We start from the raw sequence: 21,770 nt of genomic DNA on the forward strand, positions 1-21,770 counted from the left end.
CTACTATGATGGCTGCTGTACCACAATATTATTTTTATGCTTGGGAATGGGGCACTATACGTAACTTGGATATTATATTTTAGAATGAGTCTACATGTTTTATATATACAAAGCTTTTTTTGAGAGAAATTAGCTGGCCTTTTAATAAACTGCTTGTCTACTTAAAATTCTAATTGACAGCTAACAAATTCAGATCACCTAAAAAAATAGAAGATGAATGCTGGACAAGCTTTCTTTATCCTCTCTATTAAGTAAACACAGAGCTGCATTATAGTATCCTTGATTAGCACAACTGGGTTCCTCAGATAGGATCCAACCGAAATGTGTACTAGGGTTAGATGAATGGTTTTACCTGCTGGATCCCTCACTGGTTCCCAGTGCAAGTCACTGTCTTTTTCTCGGATCCATCCACAAAGCCCATGGTCAAAATTACAACTGTGTATCAGAACACCTGCAAGGAAATAACCAGAAACATGAGTAGACCACAAACCCAACAGCTAATGACAAAAATGAATCTGTGAACTAGGGGTATCTGTACAAGTGTTCTCTCCTGTCTGCACTTAATTATCCCACCAGAATGTCTCTTCATGAGATCAAAAGGAAATCACATGAATCCTTTCTCAGCACAATTGTGCATCAGTGTTCAGCTGTAAAAATAGAACACACAATTGTTGCCAAATTATGACCTTCTTACATCACTTATAAAAGATGATTTCCTCCTCAGCTTAAATGCTGCTTTTCTATATTTTTTTTAAAAAGATAATGATGATTCAGTTTTTGCTCAACTGATTTAACTAGAGAGGAAACCAAGTGGTTAAGAGAAAAGTATAATTTTCCCAGATGTAACCGAACAATCTACAATTTAAAAGTTATTTTAATGAAATGGAGGGAAAAATAAAATGTCATCATAACGGTCCTAAGAATATAGGGATCTACCTGGATCGTCCTTTGCTTCATCACCTGCACTGACTCCTCTTTCAATTTCAAATATTTCAAACAAGTCATTTGAAGGCTGCCGCGGAACTACGAGAGAGAGAGAGGCATTTTGTTTTGTTTCGATGAGGCATTGACAAAGAAGCATTACCTTTACCGATGGGGCAGGGGGAAAAGATCTAGGTATTTCGTTCATCTGGAAGAATCCAAAATATTTAATCACAGTTCACATGAAGATTCATGAAGTTTGTTCTGCAGAGATCTTATACGGTAACATTTATCTGGGTACCATTTTTAAAAATGGGTTTCAAAAGTTTCTAAAATTCAACATAAAATACATGAAAACATCTTTATCTGGAAAATACATTTTAAAACAGCTACCAATGGCGAGCAAAATATCTCTATGAAATTCTAAAACTTGTCTATGAAAGATACATTATGAACTCTAAATTAAGGCTGTTTTAATGGAAAACAAAATGCCCGTAATTGCAGCGAATGGTTTGACTTTCTAACCAAAACATGGACTCCTCTCCAGTGAACCCTACGTATGCTATGTCTTCTGGGCTTAAGCAGGTTCCTTGGCTCCTTTAAGATCAAATCCAAACTCCAAATTGCACAGCATTCACAATCCACCCCCAAAACACACAGTACTGCCCAAATATGCCATTCATGTTCACGTCTCTGACCCCATCCCCAGCTTGGGACGCTCTTCTCCCTGGTAATTAACCAGCCAAAGTTCCCCTCTCTGTTCAAGGGTCAGTGTAAATATCACTGACTGGGTGAAAACTTTCACATTCTGGGCGAGTTCAAATCTTCCCCCTTGTACTTTGATGGCTCATGCTTACACGCCTCTATTACACTCTTTCCTAAAGAACCGCAGTTATTTACACACATGTGTGTCTCTGCCTCTGCTGGTCTCTGAGGTCCTGGAGGGCATCGATCATGTCTTACTCATGTGGCATTCCCAGGGCTTGACCTAGTGACAGGCACTCAACAAGTGTTTATTGAATGAATGGGAAGGTCTTGTCAGAAACCCACGTACTTTGTCAACCCTTTTCCTCAAATGAAACAAGTGGGACAGAGCTGAAAAATACACTTTAAAAAATGGATTCGTATAAATCATTATTTGCTCATTCATTCAATGTACATCTGATCGCCACCCACATGCCGAGCACTGGGGTAGGTCCCGAGGAGACAAGGTAAAAGGGTGAACAAGACCAACAAGGACCTGGCCCCTGTGGAGCTTGCATTCTAATGGGAGAGGCAAACATTAAACATGTAGATAAAAGAACACCACAACTCTAAATTCTGATGAAAACTAGGACGGAAAAACACCAGATGATGTCAGGGAGAATAGCTTGGTTGGGAGTGGGGAGTGTGTGAGAATGTTGGTGGTAGTGGAGGGGAATTCTTGGCCAAAGATCAGGGAATCCTCCCTTTTCTTTGCCAGAACTTAAATTAATTAGCTCTATTTTTATAAGGCAGGGAGTAAAAGATGTAGAACACCAAAAAACACACATCAGTCAAAAGGGTTCTTTTTCATTAATGTTCCAATTATTTTTAGCAGTAACTTTTTAAATCAAGTAAACAAACCCATAATATTTGCACTGATTTTTTGAGCTTACTGCTTTTGAAGTTTTTCATTTTTGTTGCAAAAGTCCAAACAGTGAAGCCCCTTCCTCTTCCACTTCCCCCACTCACATATACCCCTCTACACACAGCCTGAGAAAGATGAAAGAAGAGAAGCGGGTCAACGGACAAGATCTGGGGACACAGACTGATCACAGGTGCCCTGGGAGAGGCAAACGGCCGCCCTCTTTTACACTCAGATGACTGACAGCAATGACATTCAATTCCAGCTTTCCTTTCCTCATTTGGAGCTCTGAGAGGGAGACCGCCTCCTATTTATTAGAAATATTACAGAGTTGTAGGCATACATGCTTCATTTCTCATGACAGAGAAAGTTAAAACACACACACATAACTCTATAGAACAACATTTTTGTTCCCTTCTCTTGTTGTAACTTATAGAAATCATCTCTGGATTGTAATAGTTCAAATCTTACAGTACCATATTTTAGGGGCATTATGATGGTTTGTCAGCACCCTTTTCTCCAAGTGAAGGATGGTCAAATGGTAAATGGAGTCTTGGTGCAGAGGGAGAGGATCCTAAAAAGGTTTCCTGGCACAGGGACCTGTTTTATAAAAGATCAAGGACATCCTCTCTGAGCAAGCACCATTCAGTCTGAGAGTGAAAGAACATGGAACCTTCCAAGCAAAAAGCAAAGTGCTGGAGTGGGGGAAGACGGAGTATTTCAGGCAGTAAGTACAAAGGCAGTGCTCGGGAACATTAGAGAAAGGAGTTCACAGTGTCTGGAGGATGTTCAGAAACGAAGAAAGTGGGATGGGAGGAGGTTAAAAGGAACGAATGAGACCACATGTTTGGAAAACAGTCACCCAGAAAATTAGTTATCTAACAACTCGCAAAGTGCCAGATGGTTATTAGTATTTTAGGCACTTGGTTTCCAAGAACCTTTTAATTTAGCAGTGGACGATCATGCACACACCTTCATTGCAATTCACTGGGAAACATGCCAAGGAATTTAGACCTGAAATGCTCAGCAGCTATTAGTTCTTACAATTTTGTGTGCTCCAGTCTGTAGCTCTGCCAAAGTACTGAACGAATCCTCCTTCCTTACGCATACCAGTATGGATTGGTAAGCATCCCACTGACGTGCCAAGAGAAGGTTCACTACTCACTCCCTGGTATGTTTTACAGTTTATATAAAAATATTAAGCGAAATAATTTCCACTATGTACAAGAGAAACAGGTGAACAAACAAAAAAAACAGACTAGAAAAAACAGTGATAAATACACTCCCACACTTCACACTTATATGGTCAATTAACATATGACAAAGGAACCAAGAATATACAATGGGGAAAGGACAGTCTCCTCAATAAATAATGTTGGGAAAACTGGACAGCCACATGCAAAAGAATGAAACTGGATCATTTTCTTACACTACGCACAAAAAAGGACAGAATGGGCTAAAGACTTGAACGTAAGACTTGAAATCATAAAACTCGTAGAATAAAAACCATAGGCGTTAAGCTCCTTAATGCTGGCCTTGGAGATGATTTTTTTAGGTCTGACGCCGAAAGCAAAATGAATAAGTGGGACTACATCACAAAAAACCTTCTGCGCAGGAAAGGAAATGATCGACAAAAATGAATGGGAGAAATATTTGCAGATCATTTATCTGATAAGGAGTTGATATCCAAAATATATAAAGAACTCATACAACTCCATAGGAAAAAAAACAATCTGATTAAAGAAATGGGAAGATCTGAAGAGAGATTTTTCCAAAGAAGATATACTAAAAGTGCATGAAAAGGCACTCATCATCACTAATCACCAGGGAAATGCACACCAAAACCATGATGAGATGTCACCTCACATCTATTAGGATGGCTACTATCAAAAAGACAGTGGGCCCCGGAACAACACGAGTTTGAACTGTACGGGTCCACGCTTATGCATATGAGTATTTTTCACTGAACATGTGCAACAGATCCACCACACCGTCCACAGCTGGTTGAATCCACCACATGATATGGAACCTTGGATGGGGTGGGCCAAATGTAAAGTTAGATGCAGATTTTCAACTGTGCAGAGGGTTAGTACTCCAACCCTTGAACAATTCAGGAAATTGACTGCCCAGGAAATAACAGATGGCTATTTGCATGCGGAGGAAAGGGAACTGTCATGCACTGTTGGTGGGAATAGGAATTTGAAAACGTTATGGAGAGTCCTCAAAAAATTAAAAATAGAACTACTGCGTAATACAGCAATTCCACTCTTGGGTATATATCTGAAGAAAGTGAACACACTAATTTGAAAAGATATATGCACCCCCGTGTTCACTGCATTGTTTACAACAGCCAAGACATGGAAACAACCTAAGTTCCCATCAATAGATGAATGGGAAAAGAAGTGGTGGTATATACATACACACAATTAAATGTTCCTCAGCCATAAAAAAGAATGAAATCCTGCCATTTGTAACAACATGGATGGATCCTGAGGGTATTATGCTAAGGGTACTATTATGGCAGACAGAAAAAGACAAATACTGTATGATCTCACTTATATGTGGCATCTAAAAAAAAAAAAAAAAGCTCATAGAACAACAGATTGGTGGCCGCCAGAGGCAGGAGGTAGGAGGTGAATGAAATGGGTGAAAGGGGTCAAAGGGTACAAACTTCCAGTTATAAGTAAAAAATGAGGACGTATAATGTATGCATGGTGACTGTAGTTAATAACACTGTGTTGCATATTTGAAAGTTACTAAGAGAGCACATCTTAAAAGTTTCCAATCACAAGAAAAAAAAAATTATAACTATGTTTGGTGACAAGCGTTAACTAGACTTATTGTGGTGATCATTTTGTAACATATGCAAATACGGAATCATATTGTACACCTAAACCGATGTAATGTTACATGTCCATATACATCAATAATAATAATAAAGAAATACACCAATATGCTAATAGAAGTAGTCTGAGTACTGGAAATAAAAGTAATATTTTATCATTTATTGGTTTGTCTTTTGTAGTTCTGTATTTTTTAAGATTGTTTATAAAAAGGATTTCTATTATGAAAGAAAAAGTACCTAAAACATTGAAAGAAAAGAGAGTTCTGTCAGAGTATATACACAGTCTCCTACCCCATAAGCAGCTATATGTCTGTTATTTGAATTTTGATTGCTCAAAGAGAACTTTGTTTTTTTTTTGTTTTTTGTGGTACGCGGGCCACGCACTGCTGTGGCCTCTCCCGTTGCGGAGCACAGGCTCCGGACGCGCAGGCCCAGCGGCCATGGCTCCCGGGCCCAGACGCTCTGCGGCATGTGGGATCCTCCCGGACCAGGGCACAAACCCTTGTCCGCTGCATCGTCAGGTGGACTCTCAACCACTGCGCCACCAGGGAAGCCCCTCAAAGAGAACTCTGAATAGTCTTGATACCTGTTATTAAATGTGAGGCTATGAAATTGAGATGTATTTGTGAAATTCAAACATATTCTTTGATTCAATGCAGAAAATGCTAATTAAAATACATGACTAGCCTTATCTAAAAATAGAATTATAACCGGGAGAGATGCTAACACACACACACACATATATTTATATTTATAAAGACAAACACATATCTGATATTTTCTGTAGTTGGACCATTAATCCTTAGAATCAGAATGGTATAATTTTAGAGATTAGAAAAGGATAAGAGAAATGCTAACAACACAATTCCTCTACCATCTGTCTGTCCATCCTCCCTCGCTCTATTCCATCCACTTATTAATGCTCTCAATCAAGAAACTGACCATCCGCTGAGTACGAGGCACTGGGCTCACTTTTGTGAAGCAATGAGGATACTCTTTCCTTCATGGGATCTACATTCTAGAGGTGAAGACAGACATCTAACAATCTCCCATGTAACGAATGCTTTAGAGGAGAACTAGAGGATGCTATGTGAGCTTTGGTGGTGGGGGAGAAGGGGGGCTGTCTAAGCTAGCCCAGGAGGAAGACGCATGAAAATCTCTGAGAGGTGCTGCTTACGCTGCGACCTCAAGGATGAGTCACTGAGCTAGCGCCCTAGAGAGAGAATGGGTGTGAACTCAAACATCATTCTAGGTGTAGAGCTCACAGGGGGAGAGGAAGGGGGAGGGAAGGAGGGAAGCAAATGAAGCTGGAGATGCAGGCAGACGTTGCGGGGCCTTTTAAAGCTCTGTAAATATCGTGGACTTTATTCTGGCGGAAACTGGAAGTCTCAAAGATTCTAACAGAGGAGCGCCAAGATCAGGTACATCATTCTGGCTGGTGCACAGAGAATGAACAGGAGGGAGGAGGGAGTGGCTGTCAGAGGGCAGTTATGACCAAAATTAACATTAAAAAAAAGAATGTTCATATACTCTTTAGAAGATTTCCTAAACATTTTTCTCCCATTAGTTAACGTTTCATCCACCAAGACGTATGTTTTATAATCTTCCGCATGAACTAAAACACAGGGAACGTACAGGCACTAAAGCCAGCAGACAGCTGGATAAAAACGTGGTTGGCTGGGGCTCAGGGGCCCAGTACGTTCCTAGTGGCTGGGGAACCCGGAGCCCTGGAGCCTGTGAGAAGAACTGGCCACACAGATAAGCAAGAAACTTCTTAAAAGGAACTCCATCCCAGAACATTCTATTAAATATATTTTCCCCAGGGATATAATATTAATATATAGCCTGTGTTCATGAATGAAGTTTCCCAAAGAGTCGACTGCATATTTTTACCAAAAAGCATTAAAAGTAAGCACAGTGAAGTAAATGTAAATATTATCACACACATCTCCCACTACCAGACTTCTTCCAAACAGTAAGTACTATAGCAGAATGTAAGCACAATTTATTAAAGGTAGGTTTGCAAATTCTGTTTCTGTTCTAGGGTGGCTCCCATGACATTACCCAGGCCAGCTCTGGCATTTGTTGTTGGACTAAAAGATTAAAGATAACACGGTCTTAAATTCTTTCTGTGCTTAGGGATTTAGTTCATCTGAAGAGAATGGTATGTATGTAACTTTCCTAATATCCTGAAGGCTCTTTCTGGTGGCGAAATTTAGAGATGACAGAGTGGGGATGAGTGACAAGGGTTTTAAGAGGCCACCTCTTGCATCTCCCCTCCACACTGCTTTCTCTTCTCCTCCTCTCCCTCTGCCCCCTCCCTTTTCTCCTCTGCCCCTTTCTTTCCCTCTCCAGATGAAGAACATACACCTTACAGCTTTAAATTACCAGAGAGAAGCAAATAAAAAGATTGGAAAAGAGACTCTGACACTTCCTTAACTACATTAGAGAGAAAATTCCCAGCCATCTACTACTGATTTCTAGCAAAAAGCAAAAGTCTTCTGGGCTCAACAGAAATAAGCCCTTGTGTGCTAAAGCTTTCACTGTGTAGGAAAAATCCAAAAAGTTCAAAAGACACCTTTGGGCTGAGAGTAAAGAGCAGAGCTGGGAAAAATTAAAGCTCTAGTGAAAGGTGCAACATACACACAGCTAACAATAATGAGCCCCAATTTGTGACTCCCCTCTCTCTCTTCTAATAAAGTTTCAGGACAACTTGAAGCACTGCCTGGAACAATTGCTAAGTGTGGCCATAAAGGTGATGACTCAACTTTTCTAGATCAGGAGATCATTTGACAGGGAACGTGGAGGGAGAGAAGGAGGAAGGAGACGAGAGAGGGGATGCAGGGGCGAGGCAAGAGATGGCATCTTAGACCCCTTGTCTTTCATCCCCACTCTGTCATCTCTAAAGATCCCTACCGTTTTTATCCCCTTGCCCTCTTCTAAGCCAAAGGAAGTCAGAAGGTTAGGCGCTGTCAGGACTGAGTCCGAGTACTGGAACGGAACGCAGGCGGTGCCACGGCCGACTATTTGACTACAGTACAGCTGCTTGGGTGAGTGCGGCACGAACACCCCCGAGGTGACACAGGTGACACTTGTGGGGGACAGGTGTCAATGCGCTCAGGCCAAATGAATCACTTTACAGGAAGAAAGGAAGCTTTTATTTCTGATACTTATCAGACCCATCATGTATGTTTCTCATCTAGACAGATTCATCTCTGAAAAGGCTGTCGTTACTATCTGCTCGGTAAAGAAGTTGAGGCGATGCTGTCTCTGTTTTAACATCACAACTGTTCAATTAGGTACTGTAAACCCCTAAATAAAACAGGATGTTCCAATTATTTGGTCGTAAGTAAAGGGTCTATAAAATAGCAGCTTCCTTCTATTTTCATTTTCTCTGCTCCCCTAATAGCTCATACTTGCAAATCAATTTGTTTCTAAAGGATCTGGTTAGCCAAAAATAACATTTAAAATATTGTGAACATTAAAACTTAATGAACCATAATAAAAAGCATCAGAAAAATATAAACTCAAAACCAGAACACAAAATAGGGCTGTGTTTTTATGAGTTAAGTAGGAAATGTTATCATTACCATATAAATGAATTCAACAACATCAACAGAAGTAGTATAGCTATTGTGTATTGAGTTCTTATTATATGCCAAGCACTCTCTCACCTAATTTTCACAACAGCCCAATGTAGTAGATACTATTATTATCACCACTTACAGATGAGGAAACATAGGAAGATTTAGTAACATGCCCCAAATCTCAGAGTGGCTATGGCACAATACTTTTCATTACAACTCTATAGACTAATGTGCATAAAACTCAACAAAAAATCTGATTTTTGACTTTGGTCACGTTCACTAAGAACTCAATTTATACTTTCCGGAAAGAGCTATTTTTTTCTTTACCAGCCATCATAGGATCCAATTAAAATATACATAAAATGCCTTGAAAACTTTCAGAATTCACAGCACCAGAATCTGACCTACAAGCAGTCCTTCAAAACCCTTGCTGAAATTTCATCTTCAGGGAGATGTCAGGCATCTTCTCAGGGTCTCTCTAGGCCTTACGGTTTACTAGAAAGCAAACTAGTTTGAAGACCTGTTCACCCCTCAGCAGAAACAATCTTTTCACTCATCACCACATAGAATCAGAAAAGATCGTATTTCCATGACTAAGCACAATGTGACCACACCAGCCAGACTGTAAAATCCGTAAAAGGGAAATGAGAGAAAAAAACCTGTGGACAGCAGGCAGCAAAGCAGCAATCATTAACGTGCAAACAGTTTTGTTCTTACTGGTGGTGCTTGGAATTTCAACACATTCTCATGAACATCACAGCAACCATGAGTCTGGTTTCCTGATATGGCCACTCATAAGAGCACCTGATACGTATTACAATGTATTCTATAATCTTTACTCTGCAACACTTTTTTTCTTTATATGACCCAGAGGCTATATGCTATATTTTAGGCATAATTTTAAACAACCCACATCTGGCTAATTCTGTCTCCATTCAAGACATGGTTCTGCTGGGTTGGAGCTGCCATTATTGGTTTAGAGAGCCCTACTCTTCAGTGTAGTCAGCAGATCAGCAGTGTTACTTCTGAGCTTGTTAAAAATGCAGAATCTCAGGCCCTAACCTAGACCCACTGAATCAAAAGTTTTCATTTTAACAAAGTCTCTGTGTGACCTGTACACACACTAAAGACTGAGACGTACGTCCCTAGAAAGTCCGATTCAGTAAGTTGGTGGTAGGAATTAGGCATCTACATTTTCAATAAGCAGCCTAGGTTGTTCTGGTTCAACTGGGCTTCTGGTAACACTTTGAGAAAAATCTACTTCCTGATCCAAGTGCTATTATATTCCTTGCAGAGCTTCCTAGCTAAAACTGGACAGATCTGACATGCTCAATTGTAAAGAAATTTTGAAAGGTTAATAAAAATAAGTTAGAACTTTGAATGAATTTTTAAAAACCAGTAAGTTCTAAATAAAGTTAACATGATTCACAATCAGAATCCCCCAGGGTACTTTTTCAAAACACACGACTCAACTCTCCTGCTGGGAGAGCGGGATTCTATTACCCCTGGCCCTTCTCCTAAGGATTGACTACTATAATAAATTACTGTGACCAGTGACAGTGGGAATGGGAAGATCAAAAATCACTGCATGAGGATAACACAAAAACAATGAAAATCACCTCAAATATCAACAGCTGGATAGATCCATGGTTACTATTTTGGTCTTTTTTCTTCCAGACTTTTATATTCACCCAGACATATGAAGACGTGTATTTTACACGTAATTGGGATCAAATGGTATGCACAGTTTTGTATATTCTTTTCACTTAACATTTTTATAACCTAGGTACTTTCCCAAGTCATTAAACATTTTTTTTAAAAAAAAACATTACTTCATACTATTTCATGGTATTGCTAGACTGGAATTGCATTTTCCTCTAATGTCCTTTACTTTGGATTCTACATAATGTTTTTCTTATGTTCTCTGCTCTGGGATAGCTCCTACCTGCTCTTATACCAGATTTTTATCTTTGGTGTTCACTTGGTCTCCAACTTTTTAGCAATCCCCTACAGCATACCTCTGGTGTCCAGACAGGCAGCCCACCAGTTAAATCTGCCTTTCTTGCTCTAAGTCTGCCCAGCCCTTTGCTGCTCTCCCCTCCCCCACAGGCTCTTCCAGAGTCCAAGATCAACCCACTGTTCTCAGAAACCATGCAAATGAGAGCCAATGGTAGAAGGCTATTCGATTTGTGGAGCATGGTTTCTATAATTCTTAGTTCAGCCCAGCCTGATCTGAAGTGGGTTATAATAAACTCTAATCCCAACAGTTAAATAAACCCAGTTAAATCCACTCAGGAAATGATGCACATTATATACCTCTCCAAGAGATTCACAGTGACCATTAGCATATTGAAAAGTCCACACTTAACAAACCTATTTAAGTGGCTAAACCAAGGGTCTCTTAAATTTATTTGACCTCAGAACTTTTTTAGGCATACACTTGCATAATATTCCAGAGAACTAATATTCTATGAAACACACTTTAAGAAGCACTGGTCTGTCCCATTAGTGAAGGAACAAGAATTTCATGCTGTATCAGGTAACTTTAGTGTTGCTCAAATCACGCCTATAGAACTAGCCCTGAAAATACATCTGGTTATAATTCTGTTCACACAATCTGAAAAACCTAGGGTTCCTCAAGTTAAAATTATTTTTAAAACACATGTTTAATATTTCATATCATACATAAAAAGTCATTTCCTTAATCATGTATTATTTAAATGCTCCTGGGACTTCCCTGGTGGTGCAGTGGTTAAGAATCCGCCTGCCAATGCAGGGAACACAGGTTTGAGCCCTGGTCTGGGAAGATCCCACGTGCTGCGGAGCAACTAAGCCCATGCGCCACAACTACTGAGCCTGTGCTCTAGAGCCTGTGAGCCACAACTACTGAGCCCATGCGCCACAACTACTGAGCCTGCACACCATGACTACTGAAGCCCGTGTTCCTAGAGCCCGTGCTCCACGACAAGAGAAGCCACCACAATGAGAAGCCCGCGCACCACAACGAAGAGTAGCCCCGGCTCGTTGCAACTAGAAAAAGCCCGCTCACAGCAATGAAGACCCAGCGCGGCCAAAAATAAATAAAATAAATAATAAAAGTGTAACAGAAAAATTATTTGAGCTAGTTTCAGGAGCTAGGAAATATATACTTTGAAACATTATCATCGTTTTCCTTCTCACTAACTTTGACTTTTCAGATTTAATAATCCACTGAATAGAACATCAATCTCCAAAAACGAAGGGAGGAAAGGGAGAGAGAGAGAGAAAGATGGTGGAAGCACAATTAAAAACCTCCCCATATCATAAAAATAAGTCACAATCAGGAAAGAATATTTTTTATTTCTTAAATATAGATTTAATGTGTTACTAAACTAGCTTGTGTATGGAAATTGATTACATGATGATAACTTTTATTTTAAAATGTCAAGAGTGATTGATCTAATCATTCATTTCTATGTCCCACAAATAGTATTCAATTGCTGATTATGTGCCAGGCACTATTCCAGGTTCTTGAGATATACCAATGAGCAAATCCGAGAAAGACCCCTGCCCCTCAAAAAGCTTATATTCTAGTCAGAAGAGACAAAAATAGACATTATAAATAAGTAAACAAGATAGTATATAGAAGGTGATAAATGCTATTTTTAAAAACAGTAGAGAGTTGTGAGATCAGGTGTGCTGGCAGTGGCTGCAGAGGTCACAGTATTGAAGAGGGGGGGTCAGAGTGGCCTCACTGGCAAGTTGAGATGTGCATGAAGAGGTGAGAAAGTGAGACAAGCTGATAGCTGGAGGAAGAGTGTTCCAGAAAGAGGGAAGGACTGGAGCAAAAATCCTAAGATGGGAGAAGCTGGAGGAACAGCGAGGAGGCTGGAGTGAAGTGAATGTGGGGAAGAGTGCTAGGAGATGTGATCTGAGGACTTTGGAAGCCGCCGGGAGGGCTTCTGTTCTCACTGAAGGAAGTGAGTGCTAATGCAGAGCTTTGAACAATGACATCTCGTTTAAGTTTTAAAAGATGACTCTGGCTGCTGGGTTGAGGAGAGACAGCAGAGGGACAAGGGTGGGAGCAGGCAGACCGGCTGGAAGGCTACCGCAGTACAGATCCGTGGGTCCTCACCCGTCATTCTCAAATCCAAAAGCTGCTTCCGTAAACTCATTAGGTGGCAAATCTAACCTTCACTTAACCTAACTTAAATGGCTTTAGTAGCCAAATTAGTGTAAATATTCATGTTTCCCTGTAGAAACATTAATATGCTTCAGTGTGTGCTATACAGCAAATGCGCCTTATTACTTTTCTAAAATCTAAAAAAATGCTCTATTACGTATCTGGAAAAAGGATTTTGGACCTGTACACCAGGGGGAAGTATGGCCTGGGCCAGACTGGTAGCCCTGGCGATGGTGAGCAGTAGGCACACTTCAGATATAATTTGAAGGCAGGACTGACAGGATTTCCATACAGCTTCAATGTGGGTATAAAAGGTAATTTAAAATGACTCCAAGTTTTTTGGCCTTAGCAATTGGTAGGATGGAGGTGCCATCTCCTGGGGCGGGAAAAGCTGTGGGTAGAATGTGTTTGGGGTGACGATCAGGAATGATTAGACAAGTTGATTTTGAGACATGTATCTTCATCCAACTAGAGCAGTTAAACAGGCAGGTGATATACAAGTCTAGAGTTTGGGGAGAAGTCTGGGCTAGAGATGTACTTGTGCTATAATTGTTTTTCTTCCTTGATTTCCTTTTAGAATATCTTTATAGTCTTTTCTTGGGGGACAATACATACCTACACACACACACACACACACACACACACACACACACACATATACGCATCACAGAGGAAAGTTCTGTTTAACAACCTCTTCCATTAAACATATATATATCTTTCAATGTAAAGAAAAACACAACTGAAGTATGGGGCTATTTGGAGACTGAGCAACAGTGGCTGTAATTAACATCACCTGAAAATTCATGGAATGAGGAGAGCCAAAGTCTACTCTCAGACCAGTGGAGAATAAGGATGGCTTAAGAAATTATTATGTCAGAAATGAAGAAAATAGTCAATGAATAAATGGTGTTGAACTAAAATAGTGCTAAGGTTCCTTTCTGTTTTCACAATGAATAAAATACTAGTTATTTGTTCTGAATTAAAAACAGAACCACTCCCTTATTTGGAATATATGCTAAAGTCTCCAGACAGCAAATTAAGAAGTGTCCAAAATATCCTCATCCATGCTGACATTAACCAGCAGCTAGGGCTGAAGATGAAATGAGGGTGGAATTTAAGTTTTGGCAGGAATATCCAAAGGCAGCAATGCTATCTGTGGCATGCAACAGCCTTGGCATGGGATCAAGGTACTTCTTTCCCAGGGCATGTCTTTAAGATCACACTCTCTTAGAACAAGTGCTCTCAAACATCATCGGAACTCCGTGTCTCCCCAGTTTCATCCTGCTAAATTCTGTTGGTGAACTTCAATGTTATTTATTTATTTTTGTGGTACGCGGGCCTCTCACTGTTGTGGCCTCTCCCGTTGCAGAGCACAGGCTCCGGATGCACAGGCTCAGCGGCCATGGCTCACGGGCCCAGCTGCTCCGCGGCATGTGGGATCTTCCCAGACCGGGGCACGAACCCGTGTCCCCTGCATCGGCAGGCGGACTCTCAACCACTGCGCCACCAGGGAAGCCCTTCAATGTTATTTTTAATTCGTATGTGTGTTGGTATAGAGAGGAATAATGGGAAGCAAGAGAAACTTTTAAAAAGAGAACATATTAAAAGGCTCAGAAAGAGGTTGAAAAATTACAAATTTTGTTCTGGTAATAAGGGAAAAGCCTCTTCCTCCTTCAAAACTTCTCTTTTACTTATAGCCTCTATCACCATTGGTGGTACCTAGTCACCCATTAAAAATCTGGAATCTTTAAATCCAACCTAGCTCCAGTTTAGATTTAACCACCAGCTTACAGTAAATACAAGGGGTAGCTGTCCAGTTTTTCTCATCAATCCTTGACTCAAACTGCCAGTTTGTTGGTAGTGTATTGCACATGCTGTGCTGCTTCCTACGCTTGTGCCTCTGTTGTGTGGTCCCCGTGAATTATAATGCCTCCCTTTTTTCATCCCCTTTGCCCCGTTTCACTCAAGAAGACTCCCCATTCCCCAAACTGTCCCCGGCCAAAGATGGGTTAGGTACCCTTTCTCTCTACCCCCATAATGTCCCACACAAATCTCTCCCACTAACACAGTACCACAATTATCTTCGGGGCAACTGTCTTTTCCACCAGACTATAAGGTTTTCTGTTTTACCTTTGTAAGCCCAATGCCTAATATAGGGCCTGGCATTCTAAAACACACTAAAAATGTTTACTGATTGAATGAATGAACACTTAGATTAAAAGTTAAATGGCACGTGCTATATTAAGCTCCCCATCTCTGATAGTTTTCAAGTAAATATGAATATATTAGGAGAATTCTCATACTGGATAGAAGCTGTGATCTACTATATAACTTTGTGATACTCCATTTCTATTCACATTCTTATTTGCCCAACTGACTGGCTTCTATATAGCTCTTTACAATATTTAACAATAGGGATATATAACTTACACTTTGTATCTATGAGTTTTATTCTTATTCAAGCCATGGCCTGTGGTTGAAATGCCATCATAAAAAGCTTATTAAAAATGTGCTAACACAAAAGACCCCAAAGAGCCAAAGCAATCCTGAGAAAGAAGAACAAAGTGGTAGGAATCACACTTCCTGATTTCAAGCTATACTAAAAAGATATAGTCATCAAAGAGTATTGTACTGGCATAAAAACAGACACATAGACCAATGGAACAAAATTAAGAGCCCAGAAATAAACCTAAGCACATGTGGTCAAATAATATTTGACAAAGGAGCCAAGAATACTCAAGGGAGAAAATTCAGTCTCTTCATAAATGGTGCTGGAAAAATTGGATAGCCACATGCAAAAGAATGAATCTAGACCCTAAACTTACACCACTCACAAAAATTAGCTCGAAATGAATTAAAGACTTGAACATAAGACCTGGAACCACAAAACTCCTAGAAGAAAACGTAGGAAGAAAGATCCTTGACATGGGTCTTGGCAATGATTTTTTGATATGACACCTAAAGTACAAGCAATAAAATAATAAGTGGGATGACATCAAACTAAAAAGCTTCTGCACAGCAAAAGAAACCATCAACAAAACGAAAAGACAACCTATGGAATGGGAAAAAATGTTTGCCAATCATGTATCTGGCAAGGGGTTAACATCTAAAATATATAGGGAACTCATACAACTTAATAGCAAAAAATCCAATAATCCAGTTAAAAAGTGGGCAAAGGACCTGAACAGGCATTTGTCCAAAGAATATATACTAAATGGCCAGCAGATACATGAAAAGATGCTCAGCATCATTAATTATTAGGGAATGCAAATCAAAACCACAATGAGATATCACCTCATACCTGTTAGAATGGCTGTTTACCAAAAGGACAAGAGATAACAAGTGGGTGAGGGTGTGGAGATAAGGGAACCCTGATGCGCTGTTGGTGGGATTTTAAGCCGGTGCAGCCACTATGGAAAACAGTATGGAGGTTCCACAAAAAACTGAAAACAGAACTACCATATGATCCAGCAATCCTAGTTCTGGGAATATATCCAAAGGAAATAAAAACACTATGCGTAAGAGATATCTGCACCTCTTCGTTCACAGCATTATTTACAATAGCCAAGACATGGAAACAACCTAAGTGTCCACTGACAGATGAATGAAGAAATTGTGGTATATATAAACTTATCTACAGTGGAATATTAGTGAGCCGTAACAATGAGAAGATCCTGCCATCTGAGACAACATGGATGGACCTTGAGGATAGAATGCTAAGTGAAATAAATCTGACAGAGAAAGGCAAATACTGTACATGACCTCACTTACATGTGGACTATTAAAAGAAAACAAACTCATAGAAAAAGGGATCAGATTTGTGGTTACTAGAGGTGGGAAGGGAAAACAGGATGAAGGTGGTCAAAAGGTACAAATCCAGTTATAAGATACACTAGTACCAGGGATGTAGCATACAACAATATATACAACAACGACTATAGTTATGCCTGCTGTATAACTTATATGGAAGTTGTTAAGACAGTAAGTCCTAAGAGTTCCCATACCAAAGAAAAAAAATGTGGTTTACTTTTTCTTCTATTTTGTATCTACGTGAAATGATGGATGTTAACTAAACATACTGTGGTAATCATTTCATGATACGGATAAGCCAAACCACTATGCTGTACTCAAACGTATACGGTGCTGTATGTCAATTACATCTCAAAAAACCCTCAAAAAAATGTGGTAACGTTTATGACTTACTGAACACATCTCCTCGGGGTTTCTGAGGCTCTGTCTGTATCCTGTTGTCAACTGTAATCCTTCTTGGAGACACAGTGGCAACTGGTGCTACACTTGTCAGGCTGGTGGTTGGTCCTCCTGGGGCTGCTGCTGGCGGAGGTGTTCTGAGTTCTGTGGGTGGGGCAGGCTGTGGCGCTGGCTTCAGGGCAGGACTTGCTGTTGGCTCAGAGGTGGGCCTGCTGGTAATGACAGCAGGTACATAGGGTGTCTTCAGAGGCCACCTAGTACTTCTGACATCAGGGATCCAATTACTGTGTCCTCCATCGCCCTTTGAAATGGTACCATTTTCCTTTGGTACGTGAATTGGACCTGAAGGTTCAATCATGACTTTTGGAATATCTAAAACAGTAAATGTATTTAAATTAGTGTACAACCCTCTCACCTTAAGAAGTAAAATATCAAATTGTAAAAAACAAACACATCAAAATACCTCATGCCAACTGGCTTACTTTTCACATTGAGAATATTCCCCTCCTGTTAAGTCAGGCTGTTTTCCAAAAAAAATTAGTATGTGTGTGTATATGTAATATATACACATATATATTCATACACACCTATATCTATTTGGTGGATATACACAAAAATTATATTGTTTTTCTGTAATGAAATGTATCATCTGAAACATAAAATGTTTTAAGTATTTGTAAGGTGGAAAGAGAGAAGAATCAATGAGATTTTTAAATGCAGAGATATTTTAAAATTTTAAAATATGAGAAATGTATATTTAGAGTCTATGTTAAGTGTCTCCATGGTATGTGTATATTATAAAATCATGTTTAGAATTGTCTGAAGACTAATAGTTTTCTCTTCCACACTTTATATAAATTAAATTCACACAAATACATTTTCATTAAATGTTCTACTCACTGTTTTATATTTGGTTTTCCTTCCCCTTTACTAATTTATACAATTGCTTTTTAAAAAAAATTTCAGAGGTCACCAAGATCACCTGTGGAAACTCTGTCCTTGATTGTATTCACCGAAAGGAATTAATATTTAATCTTCTTGTAAGCATATATTCCAGACTGGGAGTATAACTACATGACCCTTCAAAAATCCTTTAATCCTCATGATTTTATGCCCCATGATTTTCAGTAAATATTTTACTCCAGAAATTTAAAAAATGATCTATCGTTGCATGAAATGTATGCTAAATTGTGGCCTTTGGTTTGTGAAACTTTCATCTTGGAGGGTACTTTTTTAATGTTTATCTACTGACATACATAGCCATACTACAAATGGAGCTTGTAAAAATTTAAAAAGCAAAACAGTTCTGAACGTAGAGAAAATAAATATGGAAATGATTTTTAAGAGCAGAATTGGAGGCATAAAACAGAGGAAAGAATATATTCAGATTATCCCACCATTATAATCTAATGCTAATGACAAACATACATTTAAGATCAAATTCTCAAGGAGGGCTCTATAATTTCGTATCAGCTAAGGGGAAGCTACTGAGAGAGTTTAGTCAAGGAACTGAATGCTTTTAAGATTAGAATGTATTACTGAGTCTTTAATTTTTAAAAATTACTGAGCAAGTGATTTTATTGTTTGTGGAAATCACGGACTAGTATTACTAGATATGAAAAGTGATATTCGTTTGATAATTAATCTTGTTCCTTATCTTTCCTAGTAATGGCCTTTGTGTAATCTTGTACTTCCTGCTGGAATTTAGAGCTGGGAGACAAGCATGACTCACAAACACAATTCAGTCCATCGCCCTGGTATCCGTCTTTACATTTACACTTGTAGGACCCGTGTACGTTGTAACATCGAGCAAAGCTGCTGCATTGATACTGACCAAGGGAGCATTCATCTATATCTGCATCAGGAAGTAGGAAAAGAAGAGGTTTATTTGGGAGATAAATATGATTACACATAAAATAAATATGATTATTTTATGATAATATGATTACACCAAAAATACAGTTTCAAATAAAAATTTTTTTTGCAATGTGAAGGTTCGTGTAAAATTGGCAGATAAAGAGAAGAAGTAAAGTAGTGTGCATCCAGAACTACTAGTGTTTGAGTTTCACTTCTGTTTGTTTAATTTAATGCCAGTACCCTCCCCTGCCCTTGACATCCCAGTCATCACCATAATTAAGAGACCTTTCCGCTCCACAGGAAAAAACAACACAAAGCAAGGGTTGGGGTTCATTACCGTGACATTGGTATTTGCCTCCAATGTACATGAGGTCGAAGCCTTTATGACATTTGCAGATGTAACTCCCAAAAGTGTTGACACACTGCCTGTATCTAGGGCAGGAGGCTCTTCCAGTAGCACATTCATCAATGTCTAGAAACATAAGCCAATGCGTCTTAGGAAGGGCAACAGCACGTTCAGATGGAGGAGCTTTTAAAATGCACTATGTGCAAATGGTTGTGCGCACGTAGTGGCTCATCATAAATGTTATCCAGCTGGTTGCCCTGACAGGCAACATAAATCCCATATCTCCAAATTTCAACTCATCCTTCTAAGCCAAGCCGTCCTCCTCTTGTACCGTATCTCAGCATGTACTGCACCTGTATCCCCCCCAGTTGCTTGAACTAGAAACATGAGTCATCCTTGACAACCATATTTCCCTTAACCTCAGCTGATTCTACCTCTGACAAATTCTTTGAACTCATTTACTCTGCTCTTCACCCACTGCCTTTACCCTAGCCCAAGCCACCATCTCCCAGGATAGACTATTCCAAGAGCCTCCAAACTGGCCTTTTCCCTGCCAATCTTAGCCTCTCCAAAGCATTCCCACTCAACTGTCAACAAATGATTTTATTAAGACATAAGAAGGGATTATTCCCATGCTCAAAACTCTCAACTGTTTCTACTTGCTTTCTGAATTCATTCCTCATTCCTCATCACGTCTTTAACGACCTTGTAATAAACAGTCCTCACCCGCCTCACTGGCTGTATCTCAAGCCACCCCCCCCATACTCTGTACTTAAGGATATGGTTTTCTTTCTTTCAGAACCTCAAACACACCAACCTCTCTTTCACTGCAGTGCTCTGCAACGTTTTCACCAGCTTGGCTGATTCTTCATGTGGCCAATGGTCCATGTCTAACTTCAGGGCTTTCCTTGACCATTATTTTCTAAAATAGATCCTTTTTGTTTTTCACTCCCTTAGTTATTCATATTAACACTTGGCATTGTTTGTAATTTTACTGAATATTTCTTTCTTTTCTGCCTCTTCCAGATGATTGAAATCTTGTCTGCTTTGTCCATTACTCTATATCCTTGCACTTAGCACAGTGCCTGGTATATACAAAGTACTCAGTAAATATCTCTTGAGCCCCCAAATACCTCCATTCATTCAGTGCTTACTACACGTGAGGTACCGTGCTAAGCTCTTTGCATTCACGATCTCATTCAATCCTCACAAGAACATTACTCCCATTTTAAAGATGAGAAGACTGAAGCTCCAAGAAAGGAAGCCTCTTACCTAAGGTTACATATCAAGTCTATGGCAGAGCCAGGTTTAAAATCAAAGCCCAGACTCTTAACCACGATCTTTTACTGCCTTCCTAATTTACAGGGGAAAAAAAAAAAAAACTAACCCTTTAGTGTAATATATACAGTCTAGCCCTGTCTACCAGCTCAGCTTCAATATTCATTGCCTCTTACGTCCTAGAAATACTGAGCTCTTCTTGTTCCCTGAATATTATGCTCCCTCTAAACTTCGATGCCTTTGCACGTGTGGTTTCCTCTGCCTGAAGCTTCCTCCTGTCCCTCATTTTTTTTTGGAAACAAAGTTTCCACCGTCTTTTCACAGAGAGAGGTCCCCTTCTGAGACATCTGATATTGTCTAAAGGATAGCTAATTACCTGATGTTAAGTAACTGCCCTTTTTCCTTCCTGCCATCACATTTCACTTTCTTCCTTACCCTAGAGAGACTGCTGATAGAGATGCTTGATTTTACAACTCACCCACACAGGTCCTCCCATCAGGAGCCAGCCGTAGGCCAGGAGAGGGGCACTGGCACCGAATTTGTCCTTTGACAACATCACAGCCATACTGACAGTTTGCCATGGAGCACGTCAGGGCACCTGGAAAGACAGTGACTGTCCAAGAGAGGCAGAGGGCATACTCTGTATCTAATATAACTATGTTTTCTACTTGTTCTGAAATCAGTGACACTGAAATCAACAATGCAGATGAAAAGGGCTAACAGTCTAAAGAAAGTCAAAAATAGGAGGAAGAACACAAAGACCTTCTTCCCTCAGGGATAATTAAGAAGGGAACCAGCTCTGTTAGCATCTGGGGAAGACCTTTAATGTATTTGAAAAAATAGAAGACAAATGTAAAACTTTATCTCAGAGAGATTATCTGGAAGCTTTTCCAGTGGCCAAGGAAATTGGAGCATTGAGGTATTTTTCCAGATTACTCATGTTAAGTGCTGGTCTTAAC

The 21,770-nt window shown here is 39.7% G+C and overlaps 1 protein-coding gene across 7 annotated transcripts in view; it reads right to left on the reverse strand.

Annotated features, from left to right (window-relative positions):
- NPNT (nephronectin) overlaps positions 1-21,770 on the reverse strand; it is a 77,560-nt gene that overhangs the window by 11,379 nt on the left and 44,411 nt on the right. For 5 of the 7 annotated variants that reach the window (XM_089911605.1, XM_022567077.2, XM_022567078.2 and 2 more), the window contains 6 exons: positions 21,290-21,409; positions 19,525-19,659; positions 19,063-19,185; positions 17,325-17,702; positions 937-1,023; positions 353-451 (listed from right to left, as the gene is read on the reverse strand). In XM_089911605.1, the coding sequence (XP_089767731.1) occupies positions 353-451; positions 937-1,023; positions 17,325-17,702; positions 19,063-19,185; positions 19,525-19,659; positions 21,290-21,409 (942 nt within the window). The remainder of the gene's footprint in view (positions 1-352; positions 452-936; positions 1,024-17,324; positions 17,703-19,062; positions 19,186-19,524; positions 19,660-21,289; positions 21,410-21,770) is intronic. The other 2 variants (XM_089911606.1, XM_089911607.1) reach the window with 2 other exon arrangements.

Source organism: Delphinapterus leucas, chromosome 5 (assembly GCF_059928025.1).
Source record: "Delphinapterus leucas isolate spDelLeu-1000000601 "Yukka" chromosome 5, BTC_Dleu_Yukka2, whole genome shotgun sequence".
Lineage (NCBI taxonomy): Eukaryota > Metazoa > Chordata > Mammalia > Artiodactyla > Monodontidae > Delphinapterus > Delphinapterus leucas.